The sequence below is a fragment of the Helicoverpa zea genome, chromosome 22 (genome assembly GCF_022581195.2).
Source record: "Helicoverpa zea isolate HzStark_Cry1AcR chromosome 22, ilHelZeax1.1, whole genome shotgun sequence".
Classification (NCBI taxonomy): domain Eukaryota; kingdom Metazoa; phylum Arthropoda; class Insecta; order Lepidoptera; family Noctuidae; genus Helicoverpa; species Helicoverpa zea.
In genome coordinates this window covers 7,278,915-7,299,388 of record NC_061473.1, presented here as the reverse complement: position 1 = coordinate 7,299,388, position 20,474 = coordinate 7,278,915, and the positions used below count along the sequence as shown (strand labels likewise).

The 20,474-nt window shown below is 37.1% G+C and overlaps 3 protein-coding genes across 3 annotated transcripts; 1 reads left to right on the top strand and 2 right to left on the bottom strand.

Annotated features, from left to right (window-relative positions):
• Positions 1-1,839: 1,839 nt before the first annotated feature.
• LOC124641272 lies at positions 1,840-4,000 on the top strand. The gene is made up of 3 exons (XM_047179320.1): positions 1,840-2,693; positions 2,828-3,026; positions 3,330-4,000. The coding sequence occupies exons 1-3, from the start codon at positions 2,382-2,384 to the stop codon at positions 3,557-3,559; spliced, it is 741 nt and encodes a 246-aa protein (XP_047035276.1). The 5' UTR covers positions 1,840-2,381; the 3' UTR covers positions 3,560-4,000.
• A 6,913-nt stretch (positions 4,001-10,913) lies between these two features.
• On the bottom strand, positions 10,914-13,478 carry LOC124641239. The gene has a single exon (XM_047179278.1). The coding sequence runs from the start codon at positions 13,329-13,331 to the stop codon at positions 11,223-11,225; it is 2,109 nt and encodes a 702-aa protein (XP_047035234.1). The 5' UTR covers positions 13,332-13,478; the 3' UTR covers positions 10,914-11,222.
• A 3,434-nt stretch (positions 13,479-16,912) lies between these two features.
• LOC124641255 lies at positions 16,913-20,462 on the bottom strand. Its single transcript, XM_047179296.1, has 2 exons — positions 20,103-20,462; positions 16,913-17,920 (listed from the first exon to the last, which is right to left on the bottom strand). The coding sequence occupies exons 1-2, from the start codon at positions 20,460-20,462 to the stop codon at positions 17,135-17,137; spliced, it is 1,146 nt and encodes a 381-aa protein (XP_047035252.1). The 3' UTR covers positions 16,913-17,134.
• Positions 20,463-20,474: the final 12 nt, after the last annotated feature.

The following is a 20,474-nucleotide window of genomic DNA, read 5'->3' as shown; positions in this document are numbered from 1 at the left end:
TAGTTGAGTAACACGTGTTACTTACTTGAGCAAATGCTTAAGAGGGCTATCACAAATTTTCGCGAATTTAAACGTTTTATACGAGTTTTGATGTTTTGGATATAGTCACAATAAAAAAAAAACAAAAATAAGATTAAGAAAGTTTGATCATTTATCTTGAAGGTGTTTTAAATAAATATTTTAATTTGTCCACGTACATCAGTAAAATCTTTGTCTCTGCAAAGGATGTTTCATAAAATGTTGCTTTTGGGTATCTTTTGATGCTTTGGTACTCAGAGGATATAGCAATTTAACCATTTATAAAAATGTTCAAGATACAACTATATCTTGTACTTTGAAGTGCTTAAATCAATTTATTACAATTCATACAGTATTACACCATTTTTTTTTGTCAGGGGGGAAAATCCTCATGGACTGTACTCCACCTGGGGTAGGTGGAGGGGTGTGCCGGACTCTTACCGGCTAAAAACCCTACCTGGTGTTGCCTCCAATTACCTGTTGTCGAGGGCACGGGTATCGCCAAAGCATTCTTCCGCACCCCCGACAGGTATTGGCCCGCCAGATGTTCGAAGGCAGGCCCCGTCACCCTCTGTGGCCGTCACCCAGCGGCCACAGTAACTCCACTGAGAGAGGCGCGCGCAACACAACGCCACCGTCTCGAGGCCTGTTTCTGATCGGACGACAGACGCCCCTAGTCTGTCGTCCGCAGGCCGCGCCCTATGGTGGCCGGAGATCAGCCACCCTGCGACGCCCCCTACGTCTGCTGCGGGTGGGGAGAGAGGTAGCAGATTCTCTCACCCTTTCCGCCGCCTCCTTTAAAACCATCACCTCCTCGCAAAAGGAGGCGACGGCATTCCACTCTTCTTCGCTGCTGACCATGCAAGACACGACGGCCGGCAGCGAAAGATTTCCCGCAGCATCCAGTACCGCAGTTAAATCACGGCGCTGCGTTGCCCATGCTGGGCACTCCGCCAACGTATGCAACGCCGAATCTTCGTTGCCGGTGCCACAATGGTGGCATTCGGGCGTGAAATATTAAGTTACTGACAATTATATTTTTTATCTATGAAAGTATAATCCAAATTCAAATAAAAAACATTTAATAATTAAGGTGGTATTGTTATAAAGCTTGAAAAAAAAATTGGTCTATTTAAAAGTAAAACAATATTTTAAAATATTTTTTGTTTGCAATGCAAAAATCAATATAAATCTTGTGACGCGCGGTGTTCAACTTTAGTCAGCGCCAAGCGCTTACCGAGGAAGGACGTATCGCTCGCTGTTGCGCCGCGTAAACTCGCCGGAGGTCGAAAAATATAGCGCAACCTGCGCAACTAACACGTTTTGATACTAGTGAGTTTTTATTTTATTTATTAGTTATAATGATCTGATTGAAATGTAATATACATAAGTATTAGCCCATGATATTCTAATGCGAAAATGTTATAGATAGGCTTCTCTTTTTTTGATGTTGGTTATAAAGAAATATGTACGTAAATGTCATCGTCGTTAGTTTCGCTGTTGCATAATAATGTAATTGGACTTCTTTGATTCTTGCAGGATAATGAAAGCATATTTAATTCAGACTATCAGACCCAATTGAATACCAGTACAAATAATATGGTAAGTATTTTTTGTCACCCGCAAAAGGTATACGTGACATATTTGTTTTAACAAACTATCTACATTCCTAGTTTTCATTGTTGCAGGAAAATGAAGATACAATACATGGAAGACGAATTATAGATTTAGTATTTTTATAAATCAATTACTTATAATTGATAAACATGGTGAAAAGTTTGGTTGTCGACTAAATAATTTAAAAATTGTAAACGATTACTTGTTTATTGTAACTCAATCGAGCTATTCTAGGTTATAAAATTCATCGGTACAAATAATATTTCATAAACTATAAAAACAATAAATTATTTCGGAAAAAAGTGGCAAAGTCTCAAGTTTGTTTGTGCCGCGTGGCGGTCCGCAGGTGTGCGTTGCGTATTTCACTAGACGCACACATGCGCAAGTGCTGCCAGCTATCGTCTAATTTACCTACAACTGAGCAATTCGATTTTGTAATAGCGCTCTTAAGCTCGACGCTTGATGGTTGTTTCTGTGTGGCAACACTTCGTGACCACGTTTCGTTGCATAAAATAGCAAACATAAGGTCTAGATTACTTGTACAAAACCTTTCAATAATATTTTTATATTACATTATTTTACATTCATAATAACGATAGCGTTGTATAAAGAAGTTTGAATTGTAAAAAGTATATTATTGTCATATAATTTTGTTGGTACAAAAACAGGAATGCTTGGAGAAACAAAACGTTTGACATGGTATAACCCTACTAAATTTAAATGTTTACTTTTGACACACGGATTATATGCCGACTCGTGAACTTTTACTTAGACAGATAATACGTTCAATTCTGTCAAATAGTACCGGTCATTGTATAAACTTATACAAGGCTTTATTTTACTCTGTGTATTTATTTTGTGAATTTCAAAATATGAATGAAGTAGACAGGAAGAAACCGTTCTCGAGTTTGGAAAAGGATTTATTTTTGAATATCATACAAAAATATGATACAATCCTAACCTGCAAACAAACAAACGCTACGAGTGCTTTAAAAAAGAAGCAGTCATGGGAGAATATAGCGAGGGAATTCAATGAATCCTGTATTGTTACTGAAAAGGTAAATATAATATGCTTTGTATACTTTTATTATTTACAAATATGTAGAGTTTCATTTGTGTACCATGGTCTTTTCCTGTGTCATTTTAGTATTATGCAGCTACTTTTCTAATTCCATACGTTTCATTGTTTCAGGCATCTACAAAACAAATAATAAAGCTATGGTATAACATGAAGGCAAAGGCAAGGGAGTCTAAAACAAAAGAAAATATTCGCCACTTAACAGGAGGTGGGCCATCTGTTATGGATATGGATCCTATTGATTCCAAAGTCATGGATATAGATAAAAATATCCTAACTAACATTGCTGTGGATATTGACAGCGATATTGATGGTAAGAGATTAAACATTATAAATAACGTAATATTTAAATGTATAAATGCCTTTTTATTAATAGTCAGAAAACTTTGCAAACATGCCTACAACAACTGCCCAAAATTTCTTTTGAATTGGTTTCTATGTCTTACAGCATAAATAACCATATCACAATAATATAAATGCAATAGGGGTAACTTATAAACTGGATTAACACAGGTTACTTTGGAACCCAGAAAAGTGCAGTGGAATGCAAGCAAAAGCTAGTAGTAGAACATGCATTTATCATTTTATTCTGTGACAATTATTTTCTGTTTTTCAGGGAGCGTAGTCATATTAGGGGATACCAATAATGAAGCTTGGTGTAAAACAGCAGAAGCAACAATGCAAGTTACTCAAGAGGAAAAGGAAATAGAGTTCAATACTCCTAGCAAAAAGAGTTATGAAAATTTGAGAATTAATAAAATAGATTTACTGAAGTGTAAAATATTGGAAGAAGAATTAGAATTTAAGAAAAAAATGCATGAGAAGAACTCAAGATTAAAGTTTTAGAGAGGGTTCACAAAGAAAATTTGTTTAAAATTGAAATAAAAATAAAACAAAAAGAATTAGAAAAATATGACAAAGAATCAATATGAAACCCTGTCATGTACTTTGGATTTTTCTTGTAAATAAATAAAATATAATGTAAGTGAAAATATTGGTTTTATTTTAAAATTCATTTAAAATGTGTAATAGCGTGAAATTATATTCGCTCGAAGTACCAAACCATCACTGGTACCTGTTGTGCTTGTCGTTGTTGTGTTAGAAGGCTGATGTGCATTATTGTCCACGGTGTCATCAAATTCAAATATGTCATTTACTTCTACTGCAATGTTGTGGAGCACTGCACAAGCCATTATGATATTGGCTGTTGATGAAAGTTTGGTTGCTAAACCGATTTGTAAGCATGGAAAACGTCTTTTCCAAACTCCAAATAAACGTTCTACTGAATTTCTTGATTTTATTTGCACTTTATTATATCTCTCCTCTTGTGCAGTTCTAGGATTTGAAACTGGAGTCAGTAAATGTCTGAAATAAAGAATGCTTTATTGTTAACAAATGAGCGGTATTGTAGTGAGGTATTTATGATACTTTGATGACCACATGGCACATAGTATTCATACAGTTATAAACTAATATTGTTATGGGATATCTTCCATGATTGTTTTTTTTTTATTTTGAGTAAGTAATAACAATATTAGTTTAAAGTTCAAACCATGAAAGCTTAAAACAGTTTCATACAGTTTTAGTTTTATTGTTTATGAATAATAATAAAATATTACTATACTATTATTTACCTACCTAGTGCAAGGATATCCTCCATCAGCAAGTAACACCCCATCAATTTCATTATTGCATAACCTTATATTTAAACGCGAGTTTCTATAAATTCGGCTATCATGTGTACTGCCAGCCCAACGTACTACTATATTATATCATCAAATTAGGGCCACCAACTACTTGCACATTCAATGAAAAATATCCTTTTCTGTTCCGGTACTGCTCTGTATGAAGAATACCTCTAGGCTTGGTGATTTTAATGTGGGTGCAATCGATTGCTCCTACAATATTTTTCAGTCCAGGTGCTCTGCCAATGCAACCAAGGTTTTCGAAATCATCCTTTGTTTTCCTCAAATTTGCAGGAAACTTAATAAAATCTGGCATTAGCAATGCCAATGCTCTACTAACTCTCTTCACTATATTACACACTGTCGATTGAGAAATATGCATGATATCTCCACATACAATCTGAAAGCCAGTGGCATAAAAACGTAAAGCAGTTACTGACACAGTGGAGTTAAAGGAAGCCCTCTTTGTGTCTCTGATTGTAAAGTGTCTTCAATTCTCGGTAAAATAACATGTCTCACAACACTTTTGGTGAAACGAAATCTCTTTTTAAAACAATCTTCCGAATAGTAATGAAATGGATCCACATCACGAAAGTAAACTTTGGGATTTCTAGGTTCAGCAACTTCTATCTCCTCTAATATATTATCATCTAGACACACGGCAGTGTGTCCGCCAAGTTCGAGCAAAAAAGCGACACACCGGCCGTGGGTTATATTACACGAACCATTTCGGGCCAAATTCGACCCCCCTGTAACTCAAAATCTATTTTATTTACGCATATCAAATTTCTAGTATCTGTTGAGACCCCCTCACTTATCTAAAATACAAAATTTCATTAATATACCTATTGTAGGTCTTGAGATATTGACGTCAGAAAATCGCTATTTTTACTATACACTTATTCACTTATTCACTGACTCACTCATCAAAAACCTAGACCACTTCCAATGGTCGTATTGACTTGAAATTTGGCATGGAGGTAGGTCTTTATGTCAAGTTAAAGGGAAAAATCTGAAAATGGCCAAGTGTGAGTCGGTTTCAAAATAATGAAGGTGTTTTATACCCGGTGTAAATTTATTCCCCTAAGGAACTAAAACGAACTAAATTTATCTATATTTATATAATATATCTTCGAATGGTACAAAGGTTTGTATTTAGTCAAAGTAAAGTAAAAATCTGAAAACGGCCAAGTGTGAATTACTTTCGAAAATAACGAATGTGTAACTTTGATCCACGAACATAATATATGATAACATGTCATGTCAGTCAGTTGGTAAATCTAGTCCATTTAGTTAATCTAGTTCATTTCTTTGTAAGAAACATAGTGCATATTAAAAAATCTAAAAAATAGTATAAATGAGACATTTCTTTAACTAACTTCATCATAAGAAAAAAATAAAATAAACAACCTTACAAAAATAAATGAAATCCCACCCAAAACAAAAATGTGAAAGACTGCCAAGTTCGATAATATGGGAATGCTTCGCCTATAAAAGAAGTGAGATCTGAATAAGTACCAAGTTCCATACACATACCTCAGTTAAAAATAGTTACTTTTTAATGATGATTACTTGGCAAGTTTTAATAGAAAATTAAATACTTGATTCATTGCGTTTAGTAGGTTTATAACAAGGTGTATGAAAACTTGCCAAGTAACATCATTAAAAAAGTAACTATTTTTAACTGAGGTATGTGTATGGAACTTGGTACTTATTCAGATCTCACTTCTTTTATAGGCGAAGCATTCCCATATTATCGAACTTGGCAGTCTTTCACATTTTTGTTTTGGGTGGGTCTATATTGTCTACAACAGCAAAAACCGCTTCGATACTATCCAAAGTGTCCATTTTTTATTCAAATAACGTCAAAGTAGTGCTTTAGTAAAGGAAATGGTGACTATTACTTGGCTGAGAATTCTAACTTTTGACAGTTCTAAGTTTGAGCAATTACTTAACTATAGAAGACAAATCGTTACTTAAGTAATTACTTTTACTCAAGTACTTACTTTTACTTCTTTATAAATACGGGTGTAAGTCCCAGATAGACCTATATACCTCGTGTGTTCATAAGTTTTGAGACAAAATAAAAGTTGCATATCTTTTTAAATAATAAACTTATATTTATAAAAACAATAGTAAACATTAAGTAAATAGTAAGTAAAAATTAAATATAATTATTATTCAAAATGACCACCCCTGTTTTTAATACATGCCCTTAGACGATTTGGCCAGTCATCAATGGCGGCACGAATCTTTTCCAGAGGAATTCGCTTCGCTTCTCGGACAAGAGCTCGCTTAAGTGACTCCAAGTTTGGGTGGGACTTTCGGCAGGCTCTGAGCTCTAATTCGGTCCATAGAGAATAATCCAGCGTGTTGAGGTCGGGGCTGGAGGAGGGCCATTCATTCGCCGCAATGAAGGCCGGCACATTTTCCTTCAGCCAAGCTTGGGTGGTTTTAGCCTTATGGGACGGCGCCGAGTCTTGCTGGAAAACCCAATACTTGTTATGGAATAGGGTATTAGACAGGGGTTTCACAACAGTCTCTAGAATGTCACTTTGATAATTTTTGGCTTTCACCTTGACGCCTTGTTGGCAGAAATGAAGCTGAGTGACACCTTTGTACGAAACTCCCCACCATACCATGACACTAGCCGGATGATGAGTACGCGAGACATTCCGTGCTGAAGCTGGGACATCCTTGCTACTTTTGGCATACACTTTATTGTTTTGTTGGTTAAACTTTTCTTCGACAGTAAAGATTTTCTCGTCGGTGAAGAGTATCTTCCGCGCATCGTGTCTCCTAAGCAGTACAGGACAACGTTCGCGTCGCAATTGACGAAGGCGATCGTTTAAAAAGTGTACTTTCCTATGGCTATACGCCTTAACCTTGAGATCATGTTTCAGTATTCTGTTGACTGAAACGCGCGAAATATTGGTCTGCAGAGCGAGTTTCTTCTGAGTGCGACATGGATTTCGGCGAAGTCGCTCTCGGATAATTTTAATGTTCGCAGGCGTCCTCACAGAGCGTGGACGACCACTTCTTTGCCGATCTTGTAAAGAACTTGTCTCCTTGTATCGTTTAATAGTGTAATACACGAAGTTACGGCTCACACCAAAACTTTTCAGTTCTCGGAAAATGTCCATAGGTTTTCTTCCCACCTTAAATAGTGAAATGACGGTCGCACGTAATTCTTTTGTTCCCTCCATTACGAGAAAATTTAAATAAAATAATCCGAAATCATAGATATTAAAAGTTAACATTCCAAATTCAAAATTAGAAAAAAAAATATACAGCAGCCAGTAATTTTTATTTTATTTTTATAAGTAAAAAGTTTGTCTCAAAACTTATGAACACACGAGGTACGTAGAATTTATAGAAAAAAATGACCAAGTATAATGTTCTAAGTACCAGATAGAACTGCATACGTGCTTCTTAAAGAAAATTGTAACCAAGTATAATATTCTAACTGGTAGATAGAACCGTATACCCAACAATGAACAAACACTTATACCTTAATCTAGTGGTCTATCTGCATTTTCTCGAAAACTACGATTAAATAAAGTTATATGAAAATCTATAAAATATAATTATAGCCATGTTTGCCAAATTCTAGCTTATTATCTTTAATACGAAAAAAGTTATAAGGATTCTACCTTTGTTATGCTCTACTGTAAAGTTGTCATTTTTCAATTAGAACCATATACGTTGTTGTCGTCGAGATACCTTAAAATTGAATACTGCGCATGCCCTTTCCACTTTTGCCGAGCGATCTATAACCATTGCGTGACCTGTACTATCTATTAATATTTGATTTAGGGGCAATTAGAACCGCCTGCAAGTCTACAATAAAAGCAAGATTTTCTTCGCGTATGTCTTTCGCCTTCTCGGACCTAGCTTCTTCTTTACATGTTCTGAATATATTCTTCTTGGGATTTATTTCCGACTATAGTATAGACATTATTTCGCACTGATCTTTTTCAGGGTGAAACAATCCGAGATTAAGATTGTCAAATTCTTCATAAAATTAACAGATGGATAAACTACATTAGTTTTACACCAATTGGTTGGGCTATATTTTCCCTTCGAACTTCAAACTTTCCACAAATCAAGCATTTCCTGACCATCTGCTGGTGAAAATATAATATCAGATTCCTCAACCTGTTCTTCAGTGTTATTAAAATCTTCAGGACAATCCTGTATTTCTTCTTCAATTTGACGAGACATTGCAAGCGCTATACTCCGTCACCTCGGACAACGGTGCTGATATGCACCGTTGTCCGAGGTGACGGAGTATAGCTGCCGAGGCTCGATCGTAGCGGCTTAAAACCATCAACACTATGTCGTTCAAGAATGCTGCAGTATTTCGATGCTCAAATACACACAAATTACGAAGCTGCAGCTTCTTATCTAAAATGAACTGCATTCCGAGGAATTTTCTTGATTTAACAGACATTTTGATTTGTTAGTTTCGTTATTGTAAGTGTAATACGTGTAAATTGGGTTTTTTTGTTTTACGTCCCATTTAAGCAATGAATAAGCACCACTAACTAGTCCCAATAACAACGAATATGTATCCTTTTGGAACAAGTAATTTTTACTTTTCTGTGTACATGCATATGTACTATGTTGTGATTGCAGGTTTTTGATCAGCTGGTGCATTAAGCTCACCAAAAATGTGATCGGCAATATATGAATTTCTTGCTGCCTCTTGTTCCCTTCGTAAATGAGAAAAACCAAGAAATTGTGGAACTTAATCAGTTAGCAAAATATATTTCTTGCTACAGACATTAATGTATCTAGTTTTTAATATTCTCATAAGAGATATTACTTAACCCTTCCATTAATATAAAAATGATCTCCTCTATGCGTGTGGAAGTAAAGCTGTCTAATTAATTCGGGTGTTGTTTTGAATTTTTGGTTCTGAACATGAGAAGTCTTGAGTGTTTCAATATTTCGACGATTTATTGCAGATAGTCTTATTTATTGTTGCAATTTCCTGAAGATGTTGACGGTCCAGGATTTGACTTGTTTTGCTAAACCTCTTCCGCAGATTCATTTACAGTTTTCAACCGACTTCAAAAAAAGGAGGAGGTTCTCAATTCGGCTGTATTTTTTTTATGTTTGTTACTCGATTTCTCAAAGACGCCTGGACCGATTTCAAAAAATCTTTTTTTATTTGAAAGGGTATGCTTGTCTTTTGGTCCAATCGTCATCAGATACGACGCTCCACATGTCCGTAACCCTTTACTGCCTGAAACGTTGTACACACTGGAGGTATGGGTATGCAACCATCACTATCTTTTAGCCTCAGGCCAATAGAGTCGTCATCAAATTTAATGTAGACAGCTTCCGGTGCTCCTCAAGTTGGTCTCTCCTTAATCATTTTATTTTTTTTATAATGCCCATTGCTCCATTCGCTAACCCTTGAGAGACATCAATGTTACGTCGCAGCATTATCCGTGATTCGATAGAGATTTTTATTGATGACAGACGACCACCACAGTTATTTACGTCTTTGGGAATAACGTTCTCTGGTGGTCTTCTACCATATGTCGTTACCTCGCGAGATTCATCCACTGCATTAACTACATAAGTTTTATGCAACTTGAAATTTTCGTCACTCATTCTGTCGTTGTAAAAATCGACTTGTCGGATTGTATATACGAACGGCGACTCCATCCGCAAATTCACCATCTAAAGGTACATGCCGCCGTTCACATAATAATTGCAGCTGAGCCGTCGTCAGTTCACCTACCCGTAGATTGTTTAATAAATCTATGAAATCGGCGTCATTGCGCTGCCGCATATTTATAGTCAGTTCACAAAATGAAAACTGATGCCATAAGTTAACTTCCGCTGACAACCACGACGACTGTATAAAACACCAGTGCCCCTTTACAGGAGGAAGTTGAAAAATGTCACCGAAAACTAGAATATTCACTCCACCGAATAGCTTTTGGTTATTTTTAAATTCTTGTAACCTAAGGTGTATCATCCTTGGGCTGCGGGTTGTTCGAAAGAGATACCGCGGCCCTGGTACATAAAAGGCCTATGACGGAACACGACGGTTTTTAGTCAGTAAGAGTCTGACACTCCCACAGCGGGAAGGGTCATTTGATGATTTTTAACGTCGGAAAAAAAGGTGTATCATCCTTAGATGCTCATAGGACACCATAGAAATTTCGTCTATGATCAGTCAATTTACGTAGCGCCATTTACGCCTTTCGTTCTCGAGCCTTTGCCCAGTAATTTGCTTGTAAGTCATAGTAAGGTACCTGCGGCAAATAAGGCCCACCTAATTTTAAAACCAAATAACTCAGAAATTGTTGTAAAAAAATTAAAGAAGTCTAGTTCATATGAATGTTTATTTATTTGCGATTAAAATAAAAGGTTAATAGTAATACAAAAAACAGTATGAAAAGAAACATAACCATTTTTAAAAACACTTACCGTGGACCTTATTAAACTACCATAGTAAATTAAGGCCCAAAAATATTTTTTTATTTTCTTATGAAATAATCAACGAAACATAACGTTTATGGCACTTTTCAGCTAATAGAACAAATGAAAATGTTTTCTTCACATAATCTTAAGAGATAATAACAATGGGCCTTTTTATCCCCCAGGGGGTAATAAGGCCACTTATTAAGTTATCACAAAATTTCTTATACTAAGACTAGTAATAACATATTCTAAATCAGGCTTTTGATTAGGAACTGTTGGAATTAAATTAGTTTAGAAGTTATCGTACTTCAACAACTAAGAATTTACCATTATACACACAAATGTTTAGGAAAAAATAGGTACTCCTTTGGGAACTATACTTATTCATCACAGTTTTGACAGTAAAAAAAATCTTTATCATTTTTGGTTAGCCCTAGGCATTCTTCGTGGTACCATATTCTGCATTTAACACACTGTCTCATATCAGACACACGATTTTCATTGCAAGCTGGGCAGAACCAAGATTCCTCTACCGATAGATTGCTTCTTTTTCTTTTATCCCCTTTAGATCGTTTCTTTTTTTCATTTTTAGTCTTCTTTGATTCTTTAGGTTTTCTTTTCTTTGTCAACTTATTTTCTTTCAATGTTTCTTGTTCCTTAAACAGATCTTTGGTGACTCGTTGGCCGTTATAATTGATGGCTTTTCTCCTAGGTTTATTCTTTGTCACAGCGTAGTTTGGCGTTGGCAGTAGTTCTTGAAAAGGAGACCTAAATTTATTGTCTTTGAGGTTCGCCAAAGGTACGTTGTCATCAGAACTAAAATCGTCGCTGTCTTCGATATTTTCTTCAGAACCATATATATTATCCATGGCCAGTGATGATTTGTTTAATGCCAGTTGTGTTATCTGCAATTCAATATTTGTTTCAGAGTCTGTCTCGGATCCTGAGCTGTAAATTATTGGACGACGATATATAGGAGCCCTGTGAAGTCCTGAAGTGGATGGTTTTGGTGACTGGGTCGGAGTAACAATGATTTGTGCCTTCTTTGGTGTTGTTTCTACATCATTCAAGATATTTTCAGATGATTGAATAGTGTCTTCATGCTCTTGGTTAGTTAAGACCGACAAATTATTTAGATCCATGGCGCTTTGAGCAGGACTTTTCTCGGGTAAATCAGGAACCTGCTCCAAATGAGATTGAGAATCATCCTCGTTTCGAAGCTGTTCTTCTGGCTGATTGACAGTATAATTATCTGGATGATCTGTGTTTGAGCCTACTAAAGCGCTGGGTTCTGTTGGTGGAGGCAGCTCTGTTAAAATTGATGGAGCAAATGCCTCGTCAGGTAATATGTCAGGGTTGAAAGGGTACAAGCCCGTAGCTCGAAACCCGTTTACTATATTGTCGTGAGTCAAACACTGTGACCACACCTTTGTGAAAATTGTATTAAAACTGGTTTTCGTTATGCGTCTTTCAGGATTTTGATACATGTATCTTAAAACCTCTTGATCCCAATAATGTTCAAAAGACTTATTCACAGATTTGTCCAGAGGTTGCAGCTCGTGCGTAGTATTACTCGGGAGACAATAAAGGACTATGTCATGCCGGTCTGCTTCCTCAACGATCGTGTAATCTAAGTGCGATGACGCTCCATCGAAGATCAACAAAATTTTTCCTTGAGTCTTATATTTTGCCAAATGTTTAATGAACTCCACGAATAGTTCAGTTGTCATGCTCCCTTTTGCTGACATCTTCACGAAACTCCCCGCGGGTAAATTGTCACTAAATTCAGGTTTCTGCCTCTGTCCTTTAAATATTATCATCGGTGGAATAGAGGTCCCGACAGCATTGACACACATTGCGATCGTGACATTTTGAGCATGCTCTGGCGCTATTAAATGGACTCGTCGAGCTCCTCTTTGTGCTAGAACAGTCTGTTGATTATGAACAGTCAACCGACATCCCTTTTCGTCTATGTTGTAAAGTCTTTGCGGGTGTGTTATAATTTCAAGCTCGTCATAAATTTTTTGGATTTCTGAGAAGTGTTGGCTAACGATTGGTCTGTTTAGCTTTTGCGCCCTAGCTGGATTCATGAACTGTGCCTTTCTCTTTGAAATTTCTGGATGCCGTTTCAAAAACATCTTTAGCCAGTCTTTGCCAGCAAGGCCAATGTCTGCGTTGAAGTTATGTTTTAGCTCATATTTTTCACAAAAAATGAATGCTTGTCTGCGAATAAGCTTTGGAGTAAGTGGCATCCCTATATTTGCAAATCTTATGATTCTGTTGACAAGATCACATTCTTGAGCTTCAGTCATAATTGAACGGCGTCCTAAACATCGCATTGTATTTCCACTTTTCAAGTGGTTCCTTAGCGTACGTCTAGGTATATTATATCGCTCTGCTGCACCACGCTGCGTCAACTGCCCTCGTTGTACGGCTGCCATAGCAGAACGCAAGTTTTCTTGAGTCCACGGAGCTCGACGTGGAGGCATTTTTATTCGATCTGTGAGTAGAAACAAAAATCAAGTTGTATAACAAAGGTCGGTTAATAAGGCCCATGACCTACTGTAGTGGGCCTTATTAGACGCATAACATGCTTTATAAAATCATCAATTTAGAACGAAATTAAACACTTATTTTTGATTAATAGCATAGAAAATAACTAATTTGATGTTTAATGTTTAATAAAATTATGTTACTTTATAGCTTAATAACAATTAAATCAAAATACTTACATTTCTTTATCACCAAATTTTATAAATCCGAGCTGTGCAGCGAACCCTGTCACAAATCGTTCACTACTGGCAAGATGGCGGCGCGCGGCGGCCGCGCGCTACCAACACAGCGAACCTAACGGTCTTGTGCATCTGTGAGTCAAGTTCGAACCGGAATTGAAATATTTTAGCGCGAGTTTTCAAATGTGGGCTTTATTACCCTCCGGGCCTTATTTGCCGCAGGTACCTTATTTCGTTTCTCAATTAGTAATAAGAAAATACTATGAAGCGTTTTGCCGAAAACCTGACGAGCGGCAACCCCAGTCAATGACCCAACTTCCACAAATTTTGGGGTAAGTAGGTCATCTACGGCGGGTGCGTAACAACGCTTGATGTGCTCAACGATTAATTTGAGAAGAAACGTTTTGCCACTACCTGCACCGCCAGAAGTCCTCGATTCCTGCTGAAATGTTTTGGAACAAGTCCTTTTGCTGGATATTTAATCCGCGAATACTGCGGAGGAAAAGCTCGTCGGACATGACGGTTTGCCCAATAAGCACAAAACTGCATTATAAGATGTCAGAAAAAGTAACATCGGTAACTTTAGCATTTATAAACGATTACTACAGTACACTCGAACTGCAACAGCTAAATTGTACGCTTTCACCTGTATATTCTCGCTATTATGCGTCACAGAGACAACAGTCTAATGTTGCAAGCATTAATATAGGTATACAGTTCAGTGTTATGCAGTTTTTAGTATTATGAAACAACATGTGAGCTACTATTATGTACTTAGTTTTTCTGTGACTTTAATTAACAATGATATAATGCGTCTTGCTGAACATAGTTGTACTTTAATATCGTTAGTCTGCTTATTACACGCAATCTTATAATAGCACTTTTATAGCCCATATGATCATTATGGGTGAACTTATATAATGCTAAACTACAGAAAACTGTTATAAATTAGCTCATATGTAACCCATAATCCCTGTTAGAGCTGACGACTCGTACTAACGTTGGCAATTAATCTACTAATGGAGTTAAATAAGATCTTGAAGAGTTCACTGAAGAACTCTTCAATATCTTATTTAGCTATCAGGTATCAGGTTAACTATCAGGTAACCGCTCCCAGCATTACGATATTGTGATATGTGGAAATACAAACGAAGAACTGGCGGAATACGCCGAAAAATTAATGCAGAATACTTGAGGATTCTAAACACAGATACAGGTGACACAGCGTATACTGAACAAGCTGCAATAATGGTTCAAGAGCGAATGGAATTTTAGAACAGGAGGGTTCCGTATCCGATAATGTTAGTGTTAAAAGAAGCAGATGTGCAGATTTGGATGGACAAAGCTCTGCAAGTATACAGCGAATGTTAGAAGATAGTAGTTACGTATCGTGCAGTACCGACACTGAATATAGATGTGCAGACAGATCAAACGATTCTGCAAGTACAGACAGTGACAGTTTATGTAGTGATTACGATAAAAAAGAAATTTTTCGTGAAAATATAAGAAAATGGGCTAATAAAAAAAATATAACACACACAGCTTTAGGTGATCTGTCAAAAATTATCAATGAATTTATTCCAAATACATTACCTTTTGACCCCCGGACTATTTTAGCTACACCCAGACAAGTCACCTTAAAAAAAATCGATGGAGGTGAATACTGGCACAATGGAATATTAATACCTTTGCGAAAAATATTGCTCTGTTGGGAAGAGGCTCCAGAAACAATTTCGTTGAATATAAACATGGATGGCTTACCAATTTTTAAAAGTCCTAAAAAATAATTTTGGCCTATACTTTGCAACGTGTTCGAGAATCCTTGCTTTAGGCCATTTGTTATTGGCATTTATTTTGGAACAGGGAAACCGAAAAATTTGAACGCTTATTTGGAAGATTTTATCAATGAAATGGAAACATTACTTCGGGAAGGCATTTATCTTCAGAATTCGGGAAGAAGATTCACAATTAAGATAAGGTGTTTTATTTGCGACTCACCTGCCAGAGCTTATATAAAAGGTACTTATATGACTACTTCTACTTACACATCAGTCAGTCGAATTTTATCATATTTGCCAACATATTATAAGTATTATACCTACCTATTTCTCTATCTGTTACAGGTGTTTGTAATTTCAACGGGAAGCATGGTTGTCTGAAATGTGTAACAGTTGGAGAGTATTCACACACTTCACATACCGTTGTCTTTCCTGACACCAAATGTGCCGATAAAACTGATGATGGGTTCCGGAAGAAAGCTTATGGTGCGCACCATAGAACTGACTCACCATTGCTAAGACTACCAATTGATATGGTAAAGGACGTCCCAGTCAGCGACTCACTACACCTTATCGATTTAGGGATCATGAAAAGAATGCTTATAGGTTGGCGTGATGGAAATTTTGGAAAATACATCACAAAATGGCGTGCCACTGACATTGAGACAGTAACGAATTTTTTAAACAAATGTAAATTACCATTTGAAATACACCGTTCAGTGCGAAACCTTGATGTCTTAGCGTATTGGAAAGCATCGGAATTCAGATCTTTCTTTTACTACCTTAGCTTAGTTATTCTGCGTGATGTATTGCCATCAAACGCGTTTTTACACTTTTTGATGTTCTACTGCGGAATAACCATTTGTTCCAGTGAAGCTTACCATTATTTATTACCTGTGGCAGAAAAACTTTTGAGACATTATGTTGAACATTTTAAAGATTTCTACGGAGCGGCATATGTAACAAGTAATGTCCACAATTTACTGCATGTTACTTCTGAAGTTAAAATCTACGGAGCACTACATACTTTTAACGCGTATTCATTTGAGAACAAATTACATATGATAAAGCAAATGCTCAGAGTTGGTAAAAATCCATTGTCACAAGTGGCGAAAAGGTTAATTGAAGATAGTGATAACAGTGGAAATAATACTGACCTAGAGATGAAGAAGAATGTTACCTATCCCTTTGTTTCAAAGAGTAAAAAAGACATGCCCATTTTAAATTATCAAGATTTTAGATTATCTTTAAAAGCAGTAGACAAATATTTATTAACAGTGCATAATTACATTTTCGAAGTAAATTCAATTGTTGAAGAACTTAACATTGTCACCTTAGTAGGTTACCGGTTAAATAGCCAAGAGGATGTTTTTGAACATCCTATTAAATCATCTCGTCTTGGTATATACAAAAGCTTACGAATTGGAGATACTTCTACGGTTGTTTTAGATCCCAAAGAAGTTAAATGCAAATTAGTTTGTATTCCCCATGGAGATTATAACTTCTTCATTCCATTAATACATACAATGTAAGAAAATAAAACGCTTGAGGTATGGATTATTTTGTCCTTTTATTTATTGTTTGTGTTCATTCCACATAATATAAAAGATCAAACAAAATCACAAAGTCGTCTGTAACACCTATTTATTCATATTTAAAGGGCAAGTAAGAGCCAATCACTAGTAACTTCTATTTTTCTCAAACTAGAAAGTAAAATTAACATTTTCTTAATCACAAAAATATCTTAAAAAAGATACAACGCGAGATAGTTGGAGATACCCGTTATACACCGCTACTCACAGTAGCAACATCTTCTTCACCAGTTTGAAGTTCTTCTCTATCTTTACTGGCACTGTCTTGTAATTTTTCTCCGTATTTTACATCATTTCCACAATTTCTACTCTTGCGGGTTCGTTTTGTTGATTGGCGTAACCCTTTCATTGCTTTACGTTTTGCAGCATTCCTCACGACTAGCTTCAAAAACTTTTCTGCGTCATCGTCAGTAAACTTCGAGTCCCAAGAATTGACAATTTCAAAGAAAAATTTCCTAAAGTTTTTGTAATTTTTAAGAGGAATTTTAGAAATTTCTCCCTTGCTACCACCGGACCATGAACACTGGCAAAGAAAATCTCTGGAGAAAATTACATCCAGTAGCTTGTATGCGCACGTTGTACCGCCACCCACTGTAGATGAGCACAGCAATGATAAAGTTTTGGAAAACTTCTTTTTTTGGGCCTTATCAGCTAGATTCGCTTCCAACATTTCCATTTGCTGCTGGTTTTCAATGGGCGTTATTGAAAAACTTTCATTTTCTTCCGATCCTAATTGGTCTTGTAGCAATGCAACATTTACTGGTCTTTCTTTTGTTTCCTCTAATTGGATTGCTAAAGAAGCCAGCTTAAGTGCAATTTTTTTTTGATTTTCCACAACTATGTTTAGTTTCTCTAACATTGCGGCTTGATTTGCAAGCATGGAGTGTATATCTCCCGTGGTAATTACTTGAATTGTGTCTTGCTGTAGTACGGTTGCCGTTAATGTGCTGTCGCTTGCTGACGGTTGCGAATTGTCCTGGAAAATGAAGAGAGTAAGTAATAATAATTTTAATTGGAACGCAAAAAAGGCTTTCCATACAAAATAATTGGATATTTGAGCAGATGTTATAGGTTATTCGATTTTCCATCTCGTATCCAACTGTTGTAAAACTATCATTATTGACTAAACTATGAGAATGTAATTAATAATAATAATCTTCCACGCCGATTTCGGCAACGGCGACCACTTCGACCCTAATGGCGTGCGTGTGCTCTCATGTGGCTGGAGTATCCAATTTTGTGCGTGAAAGTCCGCGCACACTGCGGACATGTCAGGGTACCAGCCACAAAGTTGTAGTTGATAGCTACAGGTGGTCGAGCTTTCAACTCATCTCGTTTGGCATCCAACTCAGAAAGTCGGCGTGCTTCAAAGTCAAAGACTTTGGCTTTAACGCGGCTTCTCCAGTCTCTGCGGTTGGATGCCAGATTCTCCCACTGAGACGGGTCAATGGAACAGCTTTTCATGTGACGCTTCAGCACATCCTTGTATCGCAGCAGCTGTCCGCCACGTTTCCGCTTGCCCTCCTGCAACTCGGAGTAGAGGATGCGCTTGGCCACTCTAGTATCCGGCATGCGCAGTACATGCCCGCACCAACGAAGCTGTCTCCTCATGAGGTATGCTTCAATGCCACCTACATTGGCTTTCCTCAACACTTCTGTGTTACGCACACGATCAAACCAACGGATATTTAATATTTTGCGCAGACATTTGAGGTGGAAGCGGTCTAGTTGCTTGATGTGGCGTCGGTACAGTGTCCATGTTTCCGCTGAGTAGAGTAGTATGAGAATGTAATTATTAATACAAAACAAAATGATGGTGTGGTGCCTTTCTTGCTCAGCAATGGATGCATGGTCAATTTAGGTGTGTCAACGGTCAGTCAACGGCTCGCGAACAGTGAGTACCAACTGTAGTATTCACGCAATGTATAGAATAATAGTTTTGTATTTGGCTCGCCAACGCACCACCACGTGATGCCCGGTTGACGGTCGGACACAGACTGATCCCCACTCAGCCGTACATGTGACGTGTGCGCTCGAGCACAGATTACTAAATAGTTACTACGTAACAGATAAATCACTCCATACAAAAAAGTCCATACCTACTGTTATAAGCACCTACAAGTTCCCCAACTACCTACAAATTCCTAGCTGCGTTATAAAATGAACCTTAAAAGCTCGAGCGCTTGATTGTTATTCCAATGCTATAGTGTACAGTTCAATGACCGCAACCGTGCCGTGGCCGTACTTAGGGTTGCTTCTTACAATTTAATATTTAAGTAGGAAAACAAAGATACGCTTATTTTAAGATAGCCTTTTTTTAAACTGAGTTTTTATATAAAAGTAATATCAAGAATATTTTTCTTTAGTTAAGTGCCTACTAAAATGGTGTATGGGTACATATTACTAAATATTAACTAATACGTAAGCATAGGTAAGTAGGTACTTAAGTAAAGCTTTCGTCAAAATCAAAGGCGGTTTCCAACTATTTTTCGAGCACAAGTGCCATACCCCCTGTTACAACTTCGCCGAGTGCTGATACATACCTAAAATTGGTTTCTGCGACACGCGTAATGTTCCGAGTCGTCATTACTGATACATATAGTTATCGGCATGGATATTGAGAACTCGGCGGAAGAGTGGGGATCGCTTTGCGCACTGTACACATAAGGCAATAAACCAATAAATCGCTTCTGCGCAGGTGAAGGTCAGGGCTCAATATCCGTGCCGATACCTAATGATCTCTGTTGTTAAAATCATAAAGTAGATAAGTATTAATTTATAAAAAAAAATAGAATTACTAAATAAGTTCATACATATAAAATGTTTCTAAATACCCATATTTTTTTCTTACAATAGTCGCAAATAAACGAACACAACTCAAAATAATCCATCAGTTTGTTAGGTAGCTTAAAAAACCTAATAAAAACCAACAGCACAACAGGCCACGAAATAAAAATAATAAATATTGGAACGCGCGCGGCGCGTTGTGCGCCCTGAGCCGCGTGGGGCGACCGGCGCGGCCCAGCGAGCGCGCGGTAGGCATTTATCGCGCGCAAGTACGTCGAGTGACAGAGGCCTGGCTTGAGACAAATCATATATTCATATCTACATACACTACACCAACATACTTTTAATGACATATCAATAAAAAATCTTACCATATGTGCCAAATTTTGTGCCATTGCGTCAAAATCTATTTCATCATTGGTTGCAAGATCGGGATGAGACGTCCCCGGCACGCCACAGTTATCGTTGTCGTAGTCAGTATCCGTATTAAGCTCCATTTGATATAATTCTTTGTTCGCTTCTTCGAAAGTCGGGATACAATTTCTTTTCAGCACGCATTTAAATGAGCTCCACTCTGGCCCTGGTCTTGAATTTCCGTCTTTTATTAATTTTGACGCAAATTTAACGGTCTTTGGTGGCCAGCGGACAATACCGTTCGATTCCCACAGCGTGGGAACGACGTTCAGTTTTTGTACACCGTACTCAATTGTCTGTACAATTTTAAAAGACATGTCTCTGAAAAT